General features: G+C 49.0%; 1 protein-coding gene across 1 annotated transcript in view; it reads left to right on the top strand.

Moving 5' to 3' along the window:
- The window catches only part of LOC144488443 (uncharacterized), a 72,162-nt gene extending 54,978 nt beyond the window's left edge, over positions 1 to 17,184 (top strand). The window contains exons 2-8 of the mRNA XM_078206514.1: positions 102 to 217; positions 841 to 954; positions 1,189 to 1,222; positions 1,636 to 1,671; positions 5,174 to 5,255; positions 6,614 to 6,743; positions 12,761 to 17,184. Coding sequence (XP_078062640.1) covers positions 102 to 217; positions 841 to 954; positions 1,189 to 1,222; positions 1,636 to 1,671; positions 5,174 to 5,255; positions 6,614 to 6,740 — 509 coding nt within the window. The 3' untranslated portion in view covers positions 6,741 to 6,743; positions 12,761 to 17,184. The remainder of the gene's footprint in view (positions 1 to 101; positions 218 to 840; positions 955 to 1,188; positions 1,223 to 1,635; positions 1,672 to 5,173; positions 5,256 to 6,613; positions 6,744 to 12,760) is intronic.
- Positions 17,185 to 17,456: the final 272 nt, after the last annotated feature.

Below are 17,456 nucleotides of genomic sequence, written 5' to 3'. Positions count from 1 at the left end.
TTGGTTCTCCAACACCCCACGAGAGGGTCAGCCCCCTCAGAGATAGGAAGTAGGGTTTGGAAGGTCAAGGATAATGATGGTAAAAGATTTACGCTCCACAGGGAATGTCCAAGTGATGAATGGAACCTACCCCTGTAAGGAGGGAAACAGAAACAAGCTCGAGATACACACAACGTGGATCAGACAGCCCTGCAATGAGACATCGCTGTTAATTGGCGTGAGTATCGATGGTGCAGAGGGATCTGGACGTCCTAGTGCATGAATAACAAGAGGCTAGTGTACAGCTAGGGCAAGAAAGCAGGATATCTGAGAGCATGCTAGTTATTGTGAGAGGAATTGATTACAGAAGCAGGGAGGTTATGCTTCAGTTGTACAGGGTTTTGGTGAGACCACATCTGGAGCGTTGTGGACAGTGTACAGGATTGGGGGAAGGAAGTGGGGAGGTGGGAATTTGAGGGAGACGGGGAGAGGGTGGGGATTGAGGGAGACGGGGAGAGGGCGGGGATTGAGGGAGACGGGGAGAGGGTGGGGATTGAGGGAGAGGGTGGGGATTGAGGGAGACAGGGAGAGGGTGGGAATTTGAGGGAGACGGGGAGAGGGTGGGAATTTGAGGGAGACGGGGAGAGGGTGGGGATTGAGGGAGACGGGGAGAGGGTGGGGATTGGGGGAGACGGGGAGAGGGTGGGGATTGGGGGAGACGGGGAGAGGGTGGGGATTGAGGGAGGGGGATTGAGGATACGGGAAAGTTGATCGGTTTATTTCAGTTCGATGGAAGCTTGTTCCTCTTGTTTCCGAGCTGATGCTGTGATCGTTGTTTGAGATTCTCTGTCTCCGTTCCAGGATTTGGTGATTTATTCTAAAAGGGAAGGCTTTATTCCACCAATCCTTGATCATCCAACTGATAATGTTTTTCGCGTTGAAGGATGTCCTGTGATTGTTTCTATCTGTCATACTGTAAGTGCCAGTGTGTCTCTCTCCCAGCTCTCTCCCAGCTTTCTCCCAGCTTTCTCCCAGCTTTCTCCCAGCTCTCTCCCAGCTCTCTCCCAGCTCTCTCCCAGCTCTCTCCCAGCTCTCTCTCTCTCTGACTCTTTATATCAGTTTAATTGTTTAAATATGTTTACAAGATGAAGAAATTATTAACTAAATGATTTTTTAAATCTCCTATCTCACCTACACCATTCCCTCAAGTATGATCGGGAAGAAATTCGGATCACTTATACCGGTAAGTCTCCTTTTTCATTTGCTCGTTTCAAACCTACATTATAAACCCCCGACCCTCCCCCTTCCCCCCCTGCCCTCTCTGAGATACCCCTCCCCCTCTCCCAAGTACCCACAGCCTGAAAGACGTGCTGGTTAGGTGCATTGGCCATGCTAAATTCTCCCACAGTGTACCCGAACAGGTGCCGGAGCGTGGGAAATTTCACAGTAACTTCATTGCAGTGTTAATGTAAGCTGACTTGTGACTCTAATAAATAAACTTTAAAAACATGCTGCCTGTCCCCCAGCTCCCCTCAGCCTGGGGTTAGTCTCGTCTCAGGCAGATGGGCTGAAGGGCCTGTCCTGTTGATGATGTGAGTTTTGGGGTCTCTCTGATGGGATTACTAATTGCTTTCGATCTCCTCTCTCTCTCTCTAGGGGTGAAAGTTAACACAACCCCTCTCAGATCCACAGGTAAGAGCTGCTTCCAATACACACCCCCTCCCTCCATCCTTCCTCCATCCTCCCTCGAACACTCCCTCCATTCCTCTACTCCCTTCTCTCTCTGTCTTTCCCTCCCTTTCTCCCAGATACCTTCCCTGTCCCCCAGCTCCCCTCAGGCTAGGGTCAGTCTGGACTCACACAGAGAGGCTGAAGGGCCTGTGCAGCTGATGTTGTGTTTTGGGGTCTCTCTGATGGGATTACTGGCCAGTTTTGATCTCTCTCTCTCGGGCCGAGTGTTAACGCAACCTTTCCTGGGAATGGGACAGATTTCGAATCCTCAGTGGGAAGTGGTGAAGAACGCAGCATTCGCTCACTCCTTTCTCCCTCCCTCCCTTTGTTCCACCTCGTGTCTCTCTGTTTGTCTACCCCCGCCCCTCACTATTTCTCTCTCCCTCACTCACTCCCCGTCTCCTTCTCCCAATTGATCCCTCTTTCCTTCTATCTCTCCCTCTTCCCTTAATCTCCCTCATTCCTTCTCTCCCTTTCTCTCCCCTCCCAACTCCTATCTCGCTCTTTCTTCCTCTCCCTCCATCAAACCCACTCTCCCTCCCATCTCTCCCTTCTCTTCCTTCTCTCTCTCTCCCTCACTCCTCTCTCCCTCTATCTCTCCACTCCTCCTCTGTAACCTCCTCCTCCAGCCCTCCATCATCTTCCCTCCCTCAAAGTCTCACTTCCTCCCTCTCTCTCAGACTGCCGCAGGGGCAGGCGGTGGTGTGGTGATATTGTCACTGGGCTAGTAATCCAGAGACCCAGGGTTAATGCTCTGGGGACATTAGAACATGAGACCATCAGAACTAGGAGCAGGAGTAGGCCATCTGGGCCCTCGAGCCTGCTCCGCCATTCAATAAGATCATGGCTGATCTTTTTGTGGACTCAGCTCCACTTACCCGCCCGCTCACCATAACCCTTAATTCCTTTACTGTTCAAAAATTTATCTATCCTTGCCTTAAAAACATTCAATGAGGTAGCCTCAACTGCTTCACTGGGCAGGGAATTCCACAGATTCACAACCCTTTGTGTGAAGAAGTTCCTCCTCAACTCAGTCCTAAATCTGCTTCCCCTTATTTTGAGGCTATGCCCCCTAGTTCTAGTTTCACCCGCCAGTGGAAACAACTTCCCTGCTTCGATCTTATCTATTCCCTTCATAATCTTATATGTTTCCATAAGATCTCCCCTCATTCTTCTAAATTCCAATGAGTATAGCCCCAGTCTACTCAGTCTCTCCTCATAAGCCAACCTTCTCAACTCCAGAATGAACCGAGTGAATCTCCTCTGCACTCCCTCCAGTGCCAGTATATCCTTTCTCAAGTAAGTCCCAGGTTCGAATCCCGCCACACCAGATGGTGACATTTGAATTTTTAAAATATCTGCAATTAATAATCTAGTGTTGACCATGAAACCATTGTCAGAAAAACCCGTCTGGTTCACTAATGTCTTTCAGGGAAGGAAATTTGCCAACCTTACCTGGTCTGGCCTATATGTGACTCCAGAGCCACAGCAATGTGGTTGACTCTCAACTGCCCTCCAAGGGCAACTAGGGATGGGCAATACATGCTGGTTAGCCAGCGACGCCCATGTCCCACGAATGACTAAAATAAAAAAGCATGTCGGATCAGCCATGGTATTGAATGGCGGAGTAGGCTTGAGGGGCAAAATGGCCTCCTCCTGTTCCTATTTCTGATGGTCTTATGATTTCAACTGGGGGGACGGTACAGTGGTTAGCACTGCTGCCTCACAGCACTAGGGACCCGGGTTCGATTCCCAGCTTAGCTGACTGTCTGTGCAGAGTTTACATGTTCTTTGCGTGGGTTTCCTCTGAGTGCTCCAGTTCCCTTCCACAGTCTGATAGACGTGCTGGTTAGGTGCATTGGCCGTGCTAAATTATCCCTCAGTGTCCCCGAACAGGTGCCAGAGTGTGGCGACTAGGGGATTTTCACAGTAACTTCATTGCAGTGTTAATATAAGCCTATATCTGCTGTTTGTGATTTATATAAATGATCTGGAAGAAGGAGTAACTGGGGTGATCAGTAAGTTTGCGGACGACACAAAACTGGCAGGACTTGCAGATAGTGAGGAACATTGTCAGAGGCTACAGAAGGATATAGATAGGCTGGAAATTTGGGCAAGGAAATGGCAGATGGAGTTCAATCCTGATAAATGCGAAGTGATGCATTTTGGTGGGAATAATGTAGGGAGGAGCTACACGATAAATGGAAGAACCATAAAGGGTGTAGAGACGCAGAGGGACCTGGGTGTGCAAGTCCACAGATCTTTGAAGGTGACGTCACAGGTGGAGAAGGTGGTGAAGAAGGCATATGGCATGCTTGCCTTTATAGGACGGGGCATAGAGTATAAAAGTTGGGGTCTGATGTTGCAGATGTATAGAACGTTGGTTCGGCCGCATTTGGAATACTGCGTCCAGTTCTGGTCGCCACACTACCAGAAGGACGTGGAGGCTTTGGAGAGAGTACAGAGGAGGTTTACCAGGATGTTGCCTGGTATGGAGGGGCTTGGTTATGAGGAGAGATTGGGGAAACTGGGGTTGTTCTCCTTGGAAAGACGGAGGATGAGGGGAGACTTAATAGAGGTGTATAAAATTATGAAAGGCGTAGATAGGGTGAACGGTGGGATGCTTTTCCCCGGGTCGGTGGTGACGTTCACGAGGGGTCATAGGTTCAAGGTGAAGGGGGGGAGGTTTAACACAGATATCAGAAGGACATATTTCACACAGAGGGTCGTGGGGGCCTGGAATGTGTTGCCGGGCAAAGTGGTGGAGGCGGACACACTGGGAACGTTTAAGACTTATCTAGACAGCTATATGAACGGAGTGGGAATGGAGGGATACAAAAGAGTGGTCTAGTTTGGACCAGGGAGCGGCGCGGGCTAATTGTTCCTTGTTTCTCGTTTCAAGGCTTCATTCTATGATCATCTTGCTGGTGCCAGTACAGAGCGAGACTGCGGATAGTTGGGAACCTGTCTCGGGGGCAGGGAATTCATATGGTGTTCGTGGAAGTGGAAATGACTAGGGTTGGGAAGCATTTTCCGATCAGGGCCATTGTGATCTCCTGGACTCGTTTCGATCGCCTCAGGGGGTCGGAGAGGAATTTCCCAGATTTTTTTTCCCCATATTGGCCCTGGGGTTTTTCACTCTGGGTTTTCGCCTCTCCCTGGAGATCACATGGTCTGGAATGGGGGGGTGGGGGTGAGTTAATAGGTTGTAATGAACAAAGCATCGTAGCTGTGAGGGACAGCTCGGTGGATAGGATATTGGTATGTAGATAGGCTGGAAAATTGGGCGGGGATCCTGGATTCAGGATTCAATCCTGGACCGGGGAGCGGCGCGGGCTTGGAGGGCCGAAGGGCCTGTTCCTGTGCTGTATTGTTCTTTGTTCTTTGTTCTATAAATAAATAGACTTCTTATGAGAGATCACAGAGGATGAATATCTCACCATGTGTCTTGTTTTGTTTTCAGCAGTGGTCTATATTGTAATAACGTTGATCGCTGCGGCCTGCATTGGTGTCATATGTTTCGTAACTTGGAAAAGGTTCAAGAGGTAAGGTGGCCTCTGACTCTCTGAGATAGTAGTCATGATGTGGAGATGCCGGCGTTGGACTGGGGTAAACACAGTAAGAAGTTTAACAACACCAGGTTAAAGTCCAACAGGTTTATTTGGTAGCAAAAGCCACACAAGCTTTCGGAGCTCTAAGCCCCTTCTTCAGGTGAGTGGGAATTCTGTTCACAAACAGAGCTTATAAAGACACAACCTCAATTTACATGAATAATGGTTGGAATGTGAATACTTACAACTAATCAAGTCTTTAAGAAACAAAACAATGTGAGTGGAGAGAGCATCAAGATAGGCTAAAAAGATGTGTATTGTCTCCAGACAAGACAGCCAGTGAGATGCCATCATCTCACGTGAGAACACCATCCACCAGGTACACGGTACATACTCTTGCAATTCGGCCAACGTTGTCTACCTGATACGCTGCAAGAAAGGATGTCCCGGGGCATGGTACATTGGGGAAACCATGCAGACGCTGCGACAACGGATGAATGAACACCGCTCAACAATCACCAGGCAAGACTGTTCTCTTCCTGTTGGGGAGCACTTCAGCAGTCACGGGCATTCGGCCTCTGATATTCGGGTAAGCGTTCTCCAAGGCGGCCTTCGCGACACACGACAGCGCAGAGTCGCTGAGCAGAAACTGATAGCCAAGTTCCGCACACACGAGGACGGCCTCAACCGGGATATTGGGTTCATGTCACACTATTTGTAACTCCCACAGTTGCGTGGACCTGCAGAGTTTCACTGGCTGTCTTGTCTGGAGACAATACACATCTTTTTAGCCTGTCTTGATGCTCTCTCCACTCACATTGTTTTGTTTCTTAAAGACTGGATTAGTTGTAAGTATTCGCATTCCAACCATTATTCATGTAAATTGAGTCTGTGCCTTTATAAGCTCTGTTTGTGAACAGAATTCCCACTCACCTGAAGAAGGGGCTTAGAGCTCCGAAAGCTTGTGTGGCTTTTGCTACCAAATAAACCTGTTGGACTTTAACCTGGTGTTGTTAAACTTCTTTCTCTGAGATAGTTCAGGACTGTGGATCATGAGGGACTGTCACTGGGTGTGGGCAGCCTGGGCTCCATAATAAAGCTTCCCATCACTGGCACTCGGGTGGCGAGTGTGCGGGACTGAGGGTGTTGGGAGCAATGGGTTTCACTCCGGGTACAAGCAAGCCTCATCCAACCAAGGTCCGAGAGTGTATACATCTACCTCCGACAGTGCAGCACTCCCTCAGTACTGGCACCGGGGGTGAGGTGGGGGGAGTGGGGGGGGGGGGGGGGGGTGTGAAATGGGGAGGGGGAGCTGTTCATGTTAACATCAAATTTATGTTTCTTCTCTTCAGTAAGGAAACACCTCAACTTTCCGCGGAAAAGAGAAATCTCACGGCGATTGAGGGCACTGAAAGTGGGACTGTATCTTCGTCTGTGTCTCAATCCTCCCTACCAGATTTGATTCGATACGAAAACTGAAAGGTTTGTCTCTCCCACTCTGCTTAGAAATATCAAAATTGGAGCAGGAGTAGGCCTTCAGCCCCTCAATGATGCTGCCCCGTTCAATGGCTGATCTGATTGTGGTCTCAACTCTCCCCTCTCCTCTCTGTCCCCTCTCCCCCCATGACCCTCGACCCCCTTGTGGATCAGAAGCCTCTCTAACTTGGTCTTGAATATATTCAATGAGCCGCAGCCCCTACTGCTCTCCGGGGGGAGGATTCCACACACTGACCCCCCTCTGAGAAAATAAATGCCTCCTCCTCTCCATCTTCAATTGGAGAGAGCCCCTCATTCTGAAACTCTGCTGCCCCCCCCCTCCCCCCGCCGCCCCCCAGGCTAGATTTCCCCCCATATATGAGGGAGGGAAATGTCCTCTCAGCATCCGTCCTATCGCCCCGCCCCGGGATCTGATACCTTTCAATAAGATCCCCTCTCATTCTAAACTCCCAGTGGGTTACAGACCCCAATCTGCTCAAAGCTTTCCCCGTTAGACAAACCCACTTCACCCCAGGAATCGGCCCAGTGAACCTTCTTTGAACTGCCTCCAATGCGAGTCTATCCCTCCCTCAGTAAGGAAACCGAAACTCTGCGCGGTACTCCAGCTGCTGAAACACCAATGCCCCGGACAGTTGGAGCGAGACTTCCCAACTTTTATCCCCCCTTTGCAATAAAGGCCATTTGCCTTCCTAACCACTTGCTGCATCTGGATACTAACCTTTTTGTGATTGATGTACCGGGATGCCCAGATCCCTCTACCGCAGCGACCTACCATTTCTCTCTGTTTAAACAATAATCTCCTTTTCTGTTCTTCCTGCCAAAGTGGACATCCTTCCATTTTCCCACATTATATCCCATCTGCCTGTTTTCTGCCCACTCACTTCACCTCTCTACCCCCCTTTTTGAGAGTCTCAGTATTCTCCTCACAGTTTGCTTTCCCAATTACCTTGATATGGTCAGGACATTTGGTTCAAATGAGGTCAGTTCCTTTCGCCAAGTTATGAATTGTTCAAATTGGCACTCCACTCGTTCCTGTTAGCCAACCTGAAAATGATCCATTGATCCCATCTCCCTGTTCCCAATCCACTGTCCATGTTAACACACTGTCCCCAAAACAATGAACTCGAACCTCTTTCATCAATCCCAAAAGGCCCGCATGCAAGTTCAGCAGGTCATAGGTCACTGTTGCCCTTTATTCCAAAGGGAATGGAATTTATTTTATTCATTCGTGGAACAAGGACGTCACTGGGTGGCCAGCATTTGTTGCCCTTGGAGGGCAGTTGAGAGTCAACCACATTGCTGTGGCTTTGGAGTCACATATAGGCCGGACCGGGTAAGGACGACAGATTTCCTTCCCTAAAGGGAACCAGATGGGTTTTTCCGACAATCGACGATAGTTTTATGGTCATCAGTGGATTCTTAATTCCAGATATCTTTTAGTGAATTCAAACTCCACCACCTGCCGTGGCGGGATTTGAACCCGGGTCCCAGATGATGAGCTGGGTTTCTGGATTAATAATCTAGCGATAATACCATTAGGCCATCGCCTACGCTATACAAAAATAGGGAAGTCCTGCTCAAACTATCCGAGACGCTAGTTAGACCACACCTGGAATACTGCGCACTGTGCTGGTCCCCTTATCTAAGGAAAGATATCCCGGCATTGGAGGCAGTCCAGAGAAGGTTCACTCAGTCGATCCCGGGTAGGGAGGGATTTTCCTTTGGGGAGAGGTTGAGTCGATTGGGCCTGTACTCATTGGAGTTTAGAAGAATGAGAGGCGACCTTATTGAGACTTATCAGATTCTCTGAGGTGGCGGGGGGGGTGTGGTTGGCAGGATCGATGCTGAGAGGTTGTTTCCCCTTGTGGGAGAGTCTGGGACCAGGGGGCAGAATCTGAGTAAGGGGGTCACCCATTGGAGACAGAGATGGGGAGGAATTTCTTCTCTGAGGAGGTGAATCCGTGGAATTCTTTCCCGCAGAGGGCTGGAGAGGCTGGGCCGTTAAGTATGTTCGAGGCTGAGATGGACATATTTTTAATTAGTAAGGGAATCGAGGGGTTACGGGGATAGTACAGGAAAGCGGGAGTTGAGGAGTAGCACATCAGATCAGTCATGACCTCATTGAATGGCGGAGCAGAATCGATGGACCGAATGGCCTATTTCTGCTCTTATGTCTCATGGTTAAAAAGTGAAATATTAACACTGCAATGAAGTTACTGTGAAAATGCCCTAGTCGTCACACTCTGGCGCCTGTTCGGGTACACTGAGGGAGAATTTAGCATGGCCATTGCACCTAACCAGCACGTCTTTTGGACTGTGGGAGGAAACCTGAGCACCCGGAGGAAACCCACGTAGACATGGGGAGAACATACAGACTCCACACAGGCAGTGACCCAAGCCGGGAATTGAACCCGGGTCCCTGACGCCGTGACGCAGCAGTGCTGACCACTGTGCCACTGCGCCACCCCATATGATCAAGGCTGAGATAGACAGATTTTTAATCAGTAAAGGGATCGAGGGGTTACGGGGATAAGGCGGGAAAGCGGGAGTTGAGGATTATCGCCTCAGATCAGTCATGACCTCACTGAACAATGAAGCAGACCTGATGGGCCGAATGGCCTGCTTCTGCTCCTACTGTCTTATAGTCTAACGGCCTCACGTTTTTAGATGGCACCCTATCGAATGTGTTTTGGAAATCCAAGTACACCACATCTACAAGTTCCCCTTCATTTCCAACCTGCTCAATACATCCTCAAAGAACTCTAATCAATGGTGAAAGAATTTCACAAAACCCTGGTGACTCTGCCTAATTGTGATTTATTTAATTTCCTGCCATTCCCTCCACACTAATGGATCCCAACATTTCCGAATGGCTGATGTTAGGCTAACGGATCTATACTTTACACCTTGCCGTCTTTCTTCAAGTTAAATTATTGACCCTAACTGCAAAGCTTTGCCAAGAGTTTTGTTTAGTCATAGAGGTTTACAGCATGGAAACAGGCTCTTTGGCCCAACTTGTCCATGCTGCCCTTTTTTAAAAAAACTCCTAAGCTAGTCCCAATTGCCTGCATTTGGCCCATATCCCTCTATACCCATCTTACCCACGTAACTGTCTAAAAACTTTTCAAAAGACAAAATTGTACCTGCCTCTACTACTACCCCTGGCAGCTTGTCCAGACACTCACCACCCTCTGTGTGAAAAAATTGCCTCTCTGGACCCTTTTGTATCTCTCCCCTCTCACCTTAAACTTATGCCCTCTAGTTTTAGACTCCCCAAACTTTGGGAAAAGATATTGACTATCTAGCTGATCTGTGCCCCTCATTATTTTATAGACCTCTCTAAGATCACCCCTCAGCCTCCTACACTCCAGAGAAAGAAGTCCCAGTCTACCCAGCCTCTCCTTATAAATCAAGTCCCGGTAGCATCCTAGTAAACCTTTTCTGCACTCTTTCTAGTTTAATATCCTTCCTATAATAGAGTGACCAGAACTGTACACAGTATTCCAAGTGTGGCCTTACCAATGTCTTGTACAACTTCAACAAGACGTCCCAACTCCTGTATTCAATGTTCTGACCAATGAAACCAAGCATGCCGAATGCCTTCTTCACCATTCTGTCCACCTGTGACTCCACTTTCAAGGAGCTATGAACATGTACACCTAGATCTCTTTGTTTTATGACTCTCCCCAATGTCCGACTATTAACTGAGTAAGTCCTGCCCTGGTTCGAACGACCAAAATGCATCACCTTGCATTTATCTAAATTATTCGTCAGCCCACTGGCCCAATTGATCAAGATCCCATTGCAATCCGAGATAACCTTCTTCACTGTCCATTATGCCACCAATCTTGGTGTCATCTGCAAACTTACTAACCATGCCTCCTATATTCTCATCCAAATCTTTAATATAAGTGACACATAACAATGGACCCAGCACTGATCCCTGAGGCACACCGCTGGTCACAGGTCTCCATTTGAAAAACAACCCCCTACAACCACCCTCTGGCTTCTGTCATCAAGCCAATTTTGTATCCATTTAGCTACCTCACCCTGGATCCCATGAGATTTAAACTTATGCAACAACCTACCATGCGGTACCTTGTCAAAGGCCTTGCTAAAGTCCATGTTGACAACATCAACTGCACTGCCCTCATCTACCTTCTTGGTTACCCCTTCAAAAAACTCAATCAAATTTGTGTTTAGAGACGCAACATTTTCACAACGTGGTTTTAATTTTTGAGAAAAGGCCCCCGTGCGTTAATAAAGGTCACCAGAGTTTCAAAGGTAAGTATCCGAACCTTGTTCCAGAGGGTGAAAGGTCAGCATCTACCCTCCCCCCTCCACACCCAAAACTTGACTCGGAGAACAGGAAAGAACATTGAACAAACGGCAAACCATGTGGAATTAAGGAAGTGATGTCATGATAGTCATGGACAGGGGGAAAAAGAGAAGCACTCATCAGGACAAATGCAAGAGTGTCAAATTTCAAAGGGGCAATATTTTCCATTGCATGTGAACAGGTTGGCAAATCCAATTGGCCAGGGCGTTGCCGTGGGGAATGCCCCAAGGAACTATCCTCCTCCCTGGCAACTCCTGAACCAATCAGAGCTCACTTGCCAATCGACCTTCTCACCTTTGTCAAAGGGAGATAGTGTCAAACAAATTTGTTTGGATTTTTCGAGGAGGTGAGGGTGATGCAGTGGATGCAGTGTATATGGACTTCGGGAAGGATTTTTGACAAGGTCCCACATGGGAGACTGATCAAGAAGGTCAGAGCCCATGGGAACCAGGGAAAATTGGCAAATTGGATCCAAACTGGCTGATTGGCAGAGGGAGATGGTCGAAGGTGTGTTTTGTAACTGGAAGCCTGTGTCCAGTGGCGTTCCGCGGGGATTGGTGCTGGGTCCCTTGCTGTTTGTCGTGTACATTAACGATCTCAATGGGAGTATGGGGTATGATCAGTAAGTTCGCAGATGACATGAAAATTGGTGGTGTGATAAATCGTGAGGAGGAATGTTTTAGATGACAGGATGGTACAGACAGGCTGGTCACATGGCCAGAACAGTGGCCAATGGAATTTAATCCCAAAAAGTGTGAGGTGATGTATTTTGGGAAGACTAACAAGTCACACTGAATGGTAGGATGTTAGGAGAGAGGACCAGAGGGAGCTTGGGGCGTGTGTCCATGGATCCCTGAAGGCAGTAGGACAGGTCGATAAGGTGGTTGAGGGCATATGACACATTTACCTTTACTAACTGTGGTATAGAATGTAAGAGTGGGGAGGTTATGATGGAGTGTATAAAATGCTGGTTAGGCCACAGCTAGAGCACTGTATACAGTTCTGGTCACCACACTATAGGAAGGATGTGGTCACACTGGAGAGGTTGCAGAGGAGATTCACCAGGATGTTGCCTGGGCTGGAGCGTTTCAGCTATGAAGAGAGGCTGGTTAGACTGGGGGTGTTTTCAATAGAGCAGAGAAGGCTGAGGGGGGACCTGATCGAGGTGTACACAATTATGAGGAACATAGAGAGAAGAGATAGGAAGGAACTTTTCCCCTTAGTGGAGGGGTCAATAACCAGGGGATATACCTTTAAGGTAAGGGGGCAGGAGATTTAGAAGGGATTTGAAGAAAAACGTTTTCACCCAGAGATTGGTGGGAATCTGGAACTCGCTGCGTGAAAGGGTGGTAGAGGTGGGAACTCTCACAACAATTAAGTGTTTAGAGGAGCATATGAAACACCATCGCAAACACGGCTACGGAGCAAGTGCTGGAAAATGCGATTAGAATAGATAGGTGCCAAAGGGCCTCTCTCTCTGCAGGAAAACTCTATGACCTGAGGTAGAAATTGGCCTCGCCCCTCAGAAATTTGATATTCTTGCATCTGGTCTGATGAGTCCAAATGAGAAACTTTGACAGGGCATGTCTTTTTTCCTTTTTGAGCCACATTCAAGTTCAGGAGGTACCAGGCGGCTAAAGTGATCGTTTTATTTTCTTTGCAGAGTTTCCCGTTGCGGGAGGCACGGAAGGAGTCGATTGGACCAACCTGCCGTGATTCCTTCAAACAATATTTCTGAATAATATTTTACCACAACGTGGACAACCTGTTTCCTCCCCCCTCTCCCAACCTACAGGCGTTCAGTGCCACTACTTTCCTGGGTATTATTTATTTGTGGGATCTTCCTGTGCCAGGTATGACTCCAACCTGAAGAGAGTATTTTCTCCCCCCCCACCCCCCACCCCACCACTTTCCGACACCCATCGACTCCAGTTTTGCTGGGGCTCCTTGATGTCACACTCAGTTGAATGCAGCCTTGATGTCAAGGGCAGTCACTCTCACCTCACCTCTGGAATTCAGCTCTTCTGTCCATATTTGAACCAAGACTGTAATGAGGTCAGGAGCTGAGTGACCCTGGGCAGCACGGTGACACAGTGGTTAGCGTTGCTGTCTCACAGCACCAGGGACCCAGGTTAAATTCCCAGCTCGGGTCACTGTCTGTGCGGAGTCTGCACATTCTCCCCGTGTCTGCGTGGGTTTCCTCCCACAGTACAAAGATGTGTAGGTTAGGTGGATTGGCCATGCTCAATTGACCCTTAGTGTCAGGGGGATTAGCAATGGGGTTACGGGGATAGGGCCTGGGTGGGATTGTTGTCGGTGCCGGCTCCATAGGCTGAATGGCCTCCTTCTGCACTGCAGAGATTTAATGATCCTATGAAACCCAAACTGGGCGTCACTGAGCAGGGGCTGTTTGACAGCACTGTTTATGACCCCTTCCATCACTTTACTGATGATCGAGAGTAGACTGGGTAGTAATTGGCCGGGTTGGATTTGTCCTGCTTTTTGTGTACAGGACATACCTGGGCAATTTTCCACATTGTTGGGTAGATGCCTGTGTTGTAACTGTACTGGAAGAGCTGGGCTCGGGGAGCGGCAAGTTCTGGAGCACAAGTCTTCAGTACTATTGCTGGAATGTTATCAGAGCCCATTGCCTTTGCAGTATCCAGTGCCTCCAACTGTTCCTTGATCTCACGTGGAGTGAATCAAATTGGCTGGAGACTGGCATCTGAGATGGATCATCCACTCGGCACTTCTGGCTGAGGATTCAGCGATGGTAATGCCATTGAATGTCAAGGGGGGGGATGGTTAGATCCTCTCTTGTTGGAGATAGTCATTGCCTGGCACTTGTGTGGTGTGAATGTTACTCTCCTCTTGTCAGCCCAAGCCTGGATATTGTCCAGGTCTTGCTGCATTTGGACACGGACTGCTTCGGTCTCACGCCATGTCCGGTGTCGAGGTAATGGGATGGGAGTGGGGGAAGATTATGGTCCTCTGTCCATCAGCCTCGGAAGAGGTGAAGGTGCTTGGATTTAACGGAGCCTCCAGAGTTCTCCTTGCCTCTGTGAGCCAGCCTTCGTGAAATAAATCTTCCCGCAAATTCCACTGACAATTCACGCCAACTCCCTGGATCGCAACAGAGCTGGAATCAGGCAGTGAATATATTTATGGAATAAATGTGTATGGAAAATATTGTAACCACTCAATGGCCTGAACTTTACGTCCTTTTGGGCGCGCGCTCTGCCACATTCGGCCCATGCGTGTGAAACGCACACGGGCAAGTCGGGCACTGCCCGGGGAGGGCAGGAAGAGAGGCGGGTGCTGAGAAAATGGAGGGCGTGGGGCCGGCGCTCCCTCAGGAGGTTGGAGTTGGGGGGAACTAACTCTGCGGAGATGTCTTAACAAGCCGCAGATCCATCCAAAATTAAATCAGTAAATGGCGATGGGGAGAGGAACGTTTACAGACACCAATCTCCCCTTTCTATTCTATTTTATTTCAGTCTCAGACATTTTGTCCCCTCCTCTCCAATCAGGGGGTTAAAGGTTAAAAAGTCCACCGGCCAATCAGATGCTCCCATCCACCGTGAATGCAGACGAGGGGCCCCGTGCAGGATTGTGTTCCATTGGCCCCCTCCCTGCCCTCTGCCATTAGTCGCCCGATCGATCATCAGAGGGTGAACCTCCGACTCCAGCCCACGAAACGCCCCCCCCCACCCGAGCGCCCGAGTCCTTTCCCCGCGATCTCCCTCCCAAAGCGCGTTCACGCCCCAAGATAACGTGAAATTCTGGTCAGAGTGTCTACCTCGAAGCAGCGAATGCTCCGAGGGTGAATAATGTGCATCTTGTTTTTAACCTTGTATTTTTTGTGTAATACTGAATATTCTGATGCAATTTTAATGGTACATGTTTATGTAATTTAACGCATATCGGCTGGTTACCTGTCAGAGTTCTGCATGTTTATTTTTGATGCAGGAACCTCATTGGCCGTTTCGGGCCTTGTGGGATTAACCAGACCTTAATTTTTAACGGAGAACGTTATGGATCCCGCTCATAAACCGGGGTTCAGAGTTCGAGGTTCAGAGTTCGGGGTTCAGGGTTCAGAGGAAAGGCGGCTAAGTGAGACAGGAATAGCTCGAGCCAATCCGAGTCCATTTAGTTCAGTTGGCTGGACGGCCGGTTAGTGATGCAGAGCAACGCCAACAGCGTGGGTTCGATTCCCGTACTGCTGAGCTTCCTCACAAAGGCCTTGCCTTCTCAACCTTAACCCTCGCCCAAAGTGGTGATGTTCATGTTAAATCACCGCCATCTGGGACTATGGCGACTTTACCTCACCAACTCTGCCGTTCATCTTTTGATGATGGTAATTGAGAGGGATATAAATATTTTGATGTTTAAGGGGACTGTTTTAAAGTTTAGCTTTCTCCTACAGGCAGTTGGTATTTCTGGAGGAAATACAGCTCAGATGCTGGGAGAGCAGGATAATTACTCATTTTAGCCACGTAGTGTTTCCTTAGGATAGAACTCATGGACTTTTGTTTATCAATGAAAAAGTTCCCCTGGGGTTTTTCGAATAAATGCGTGAGGTTATGGGATAGGACAGACGGATGGAAGGGCGGGGGGGGGCGGGGGAGGTGGGCCTGGGTAAGATGCTCTGTCAGAGAGTTGATGCATTAAAAAAATACCCAGTGAACAATCATACAAGACCAGGTGAAGAGATGTGTGAAACATCACTGCTTTCCCCCTATCTGACACTGGGTTTTGGGATAGCAACCACTTGGAGGGGGGTCTCAGAAGCAGAGCGTCCAAGGGTCCTCATCGCTCACCGGGTGCCGAGGACCCCCAGGGGCAAGGTTGCTCGAGTGTCGCGCTCAAGGGAACGTCCAGATCGAGGGCAGGATTCTTGTTCATGAAACGTAGCGTAGAAAGCTAGCACACAGTTGCAGAAGGTAATCGAGAAGACCAATGGAAAGCTGGCTTTTATTTCCCAGGGGGCTGGAGTATAAAAGTAAAGAGGTGTTTCTGCAGCTAAGGTACTAGTGAGGCCACATTTCAAATACTGTGTACAGTTTTGGTCCCCTATTTAAGGAAGGATATATTATCATTGGAGAAAGCACAGAGGAGGTTTACTGGGATGATCCCCGGTAAGGAGAGTTCGCGGTATGAGGAAAGATTAAACAGATCGAGTCTGCTCTCCTTGGAGTTCAGAAGAATGAGAGGTGATATGATTGTAACATGTCAGATTCTCAGGGGGGGTTCGACAGGGGAAATGTTCAGAGGATGTTTCCACTCAGGGGAAACAGTCACAGAATAGGCGGGGGTGAGTGGGGGGGCGGGGGGTGGGGGGGGGGGGGCGGGGGTGTTATTTAAGACGGATTGGAGGAAGAATTACTGAGAGAGCGGGGAATCTTTGGAATTCTTTACCCCGGGAAGCTGACAAGTCCTCGGACATTTCCAGGGCTGGGATTCATCGGGTTTATAATCAGTCGGGGATCAAGGATCACGGGGAGAAGGTGGACCCTGTGAGTGTTGGATCGGAAATGATCTTATTAAATGGTGGAGCAGACTCGAGGGGCCGAATGGCCTCCTCCTGTTCCTCATGGGAGTAAAAGTGTTTTTCACCCAGAGGGTGGAGGGAGTCTGGAGCTCACGGCCTAAGTTGGCGGCTGAGGCAGATTTATGTGTCTGTGTCTAAAGGGCTGTTACCCCAGGGACCAGCAAACTGGAAATGAGAATTAAAATAGGCATTTTCCTCCCTCTTTATAAGGCTGGTGCAGCGATGATGGACATTTCTGCACCGTAGAATTTCCTAAGTTTAAGTTTTTATTATTAATGTCATAAGTAGGCTTACATTAACATTGCAATGAAGTTAGTATGAAAATCCCTTAGTTGCCACACTCTGGTGCCTGTTCGGGTCAATGCACCCTCACCAGCACGTCTTTCCGACTCGCGTTGATGTCGAAATGATTGTAATCTCTATGTTCCGGGTATAAATCACCTCAATATTTGTTGTAATTGGCGTTCGAACTGTATGGAATCTTGTATTTCTATCCATGGAGAATGTTTGGAATAAAGTTTTCACGCTTCTACTCAGTCAGTGCATTCTGGTTTCTCTCTTGGCTTCCGGGCCTGTGGGATCCCTCAGGCCACAGTTCAGTCCCCCTGCAACGCCCACCGCACTACCCTCTGCACTGCCCTCCCACACCCTTCCTGCACTCTCCCCCTCGCAATGCACCCCCACCTCAGCATTGAGGTAGATCCCCTCGCGAGACAGCAGGGTTCTCCTGAGATAGGAGAGGCTAAGAAGTCAGCAGGGTGGGCTGGGGGTCTCCATCGCCCCTCCGTCTGGTACTGTGGGTGGGCTG

Source organism: Mustelus asterias, unplaced genomic scaffold (genome assembly GCF_964213995.1).
Source record: "Mustelus asterias unplaced genomic scaffold, sMusAst1.hap1.1 HAP1_SCAFFOLD_1571, whole genome shotgun sequence".
Taxonomy (NCBI): Eukaryota; Metazoa; Chordata; class Chondrichthyes; order Carcharhiniformes; family Triakidae; genus Mustelus; species Mustelus asterias.
This window is presented reverse-complemented; position numbering and strand designations above follow the sequence as displayed.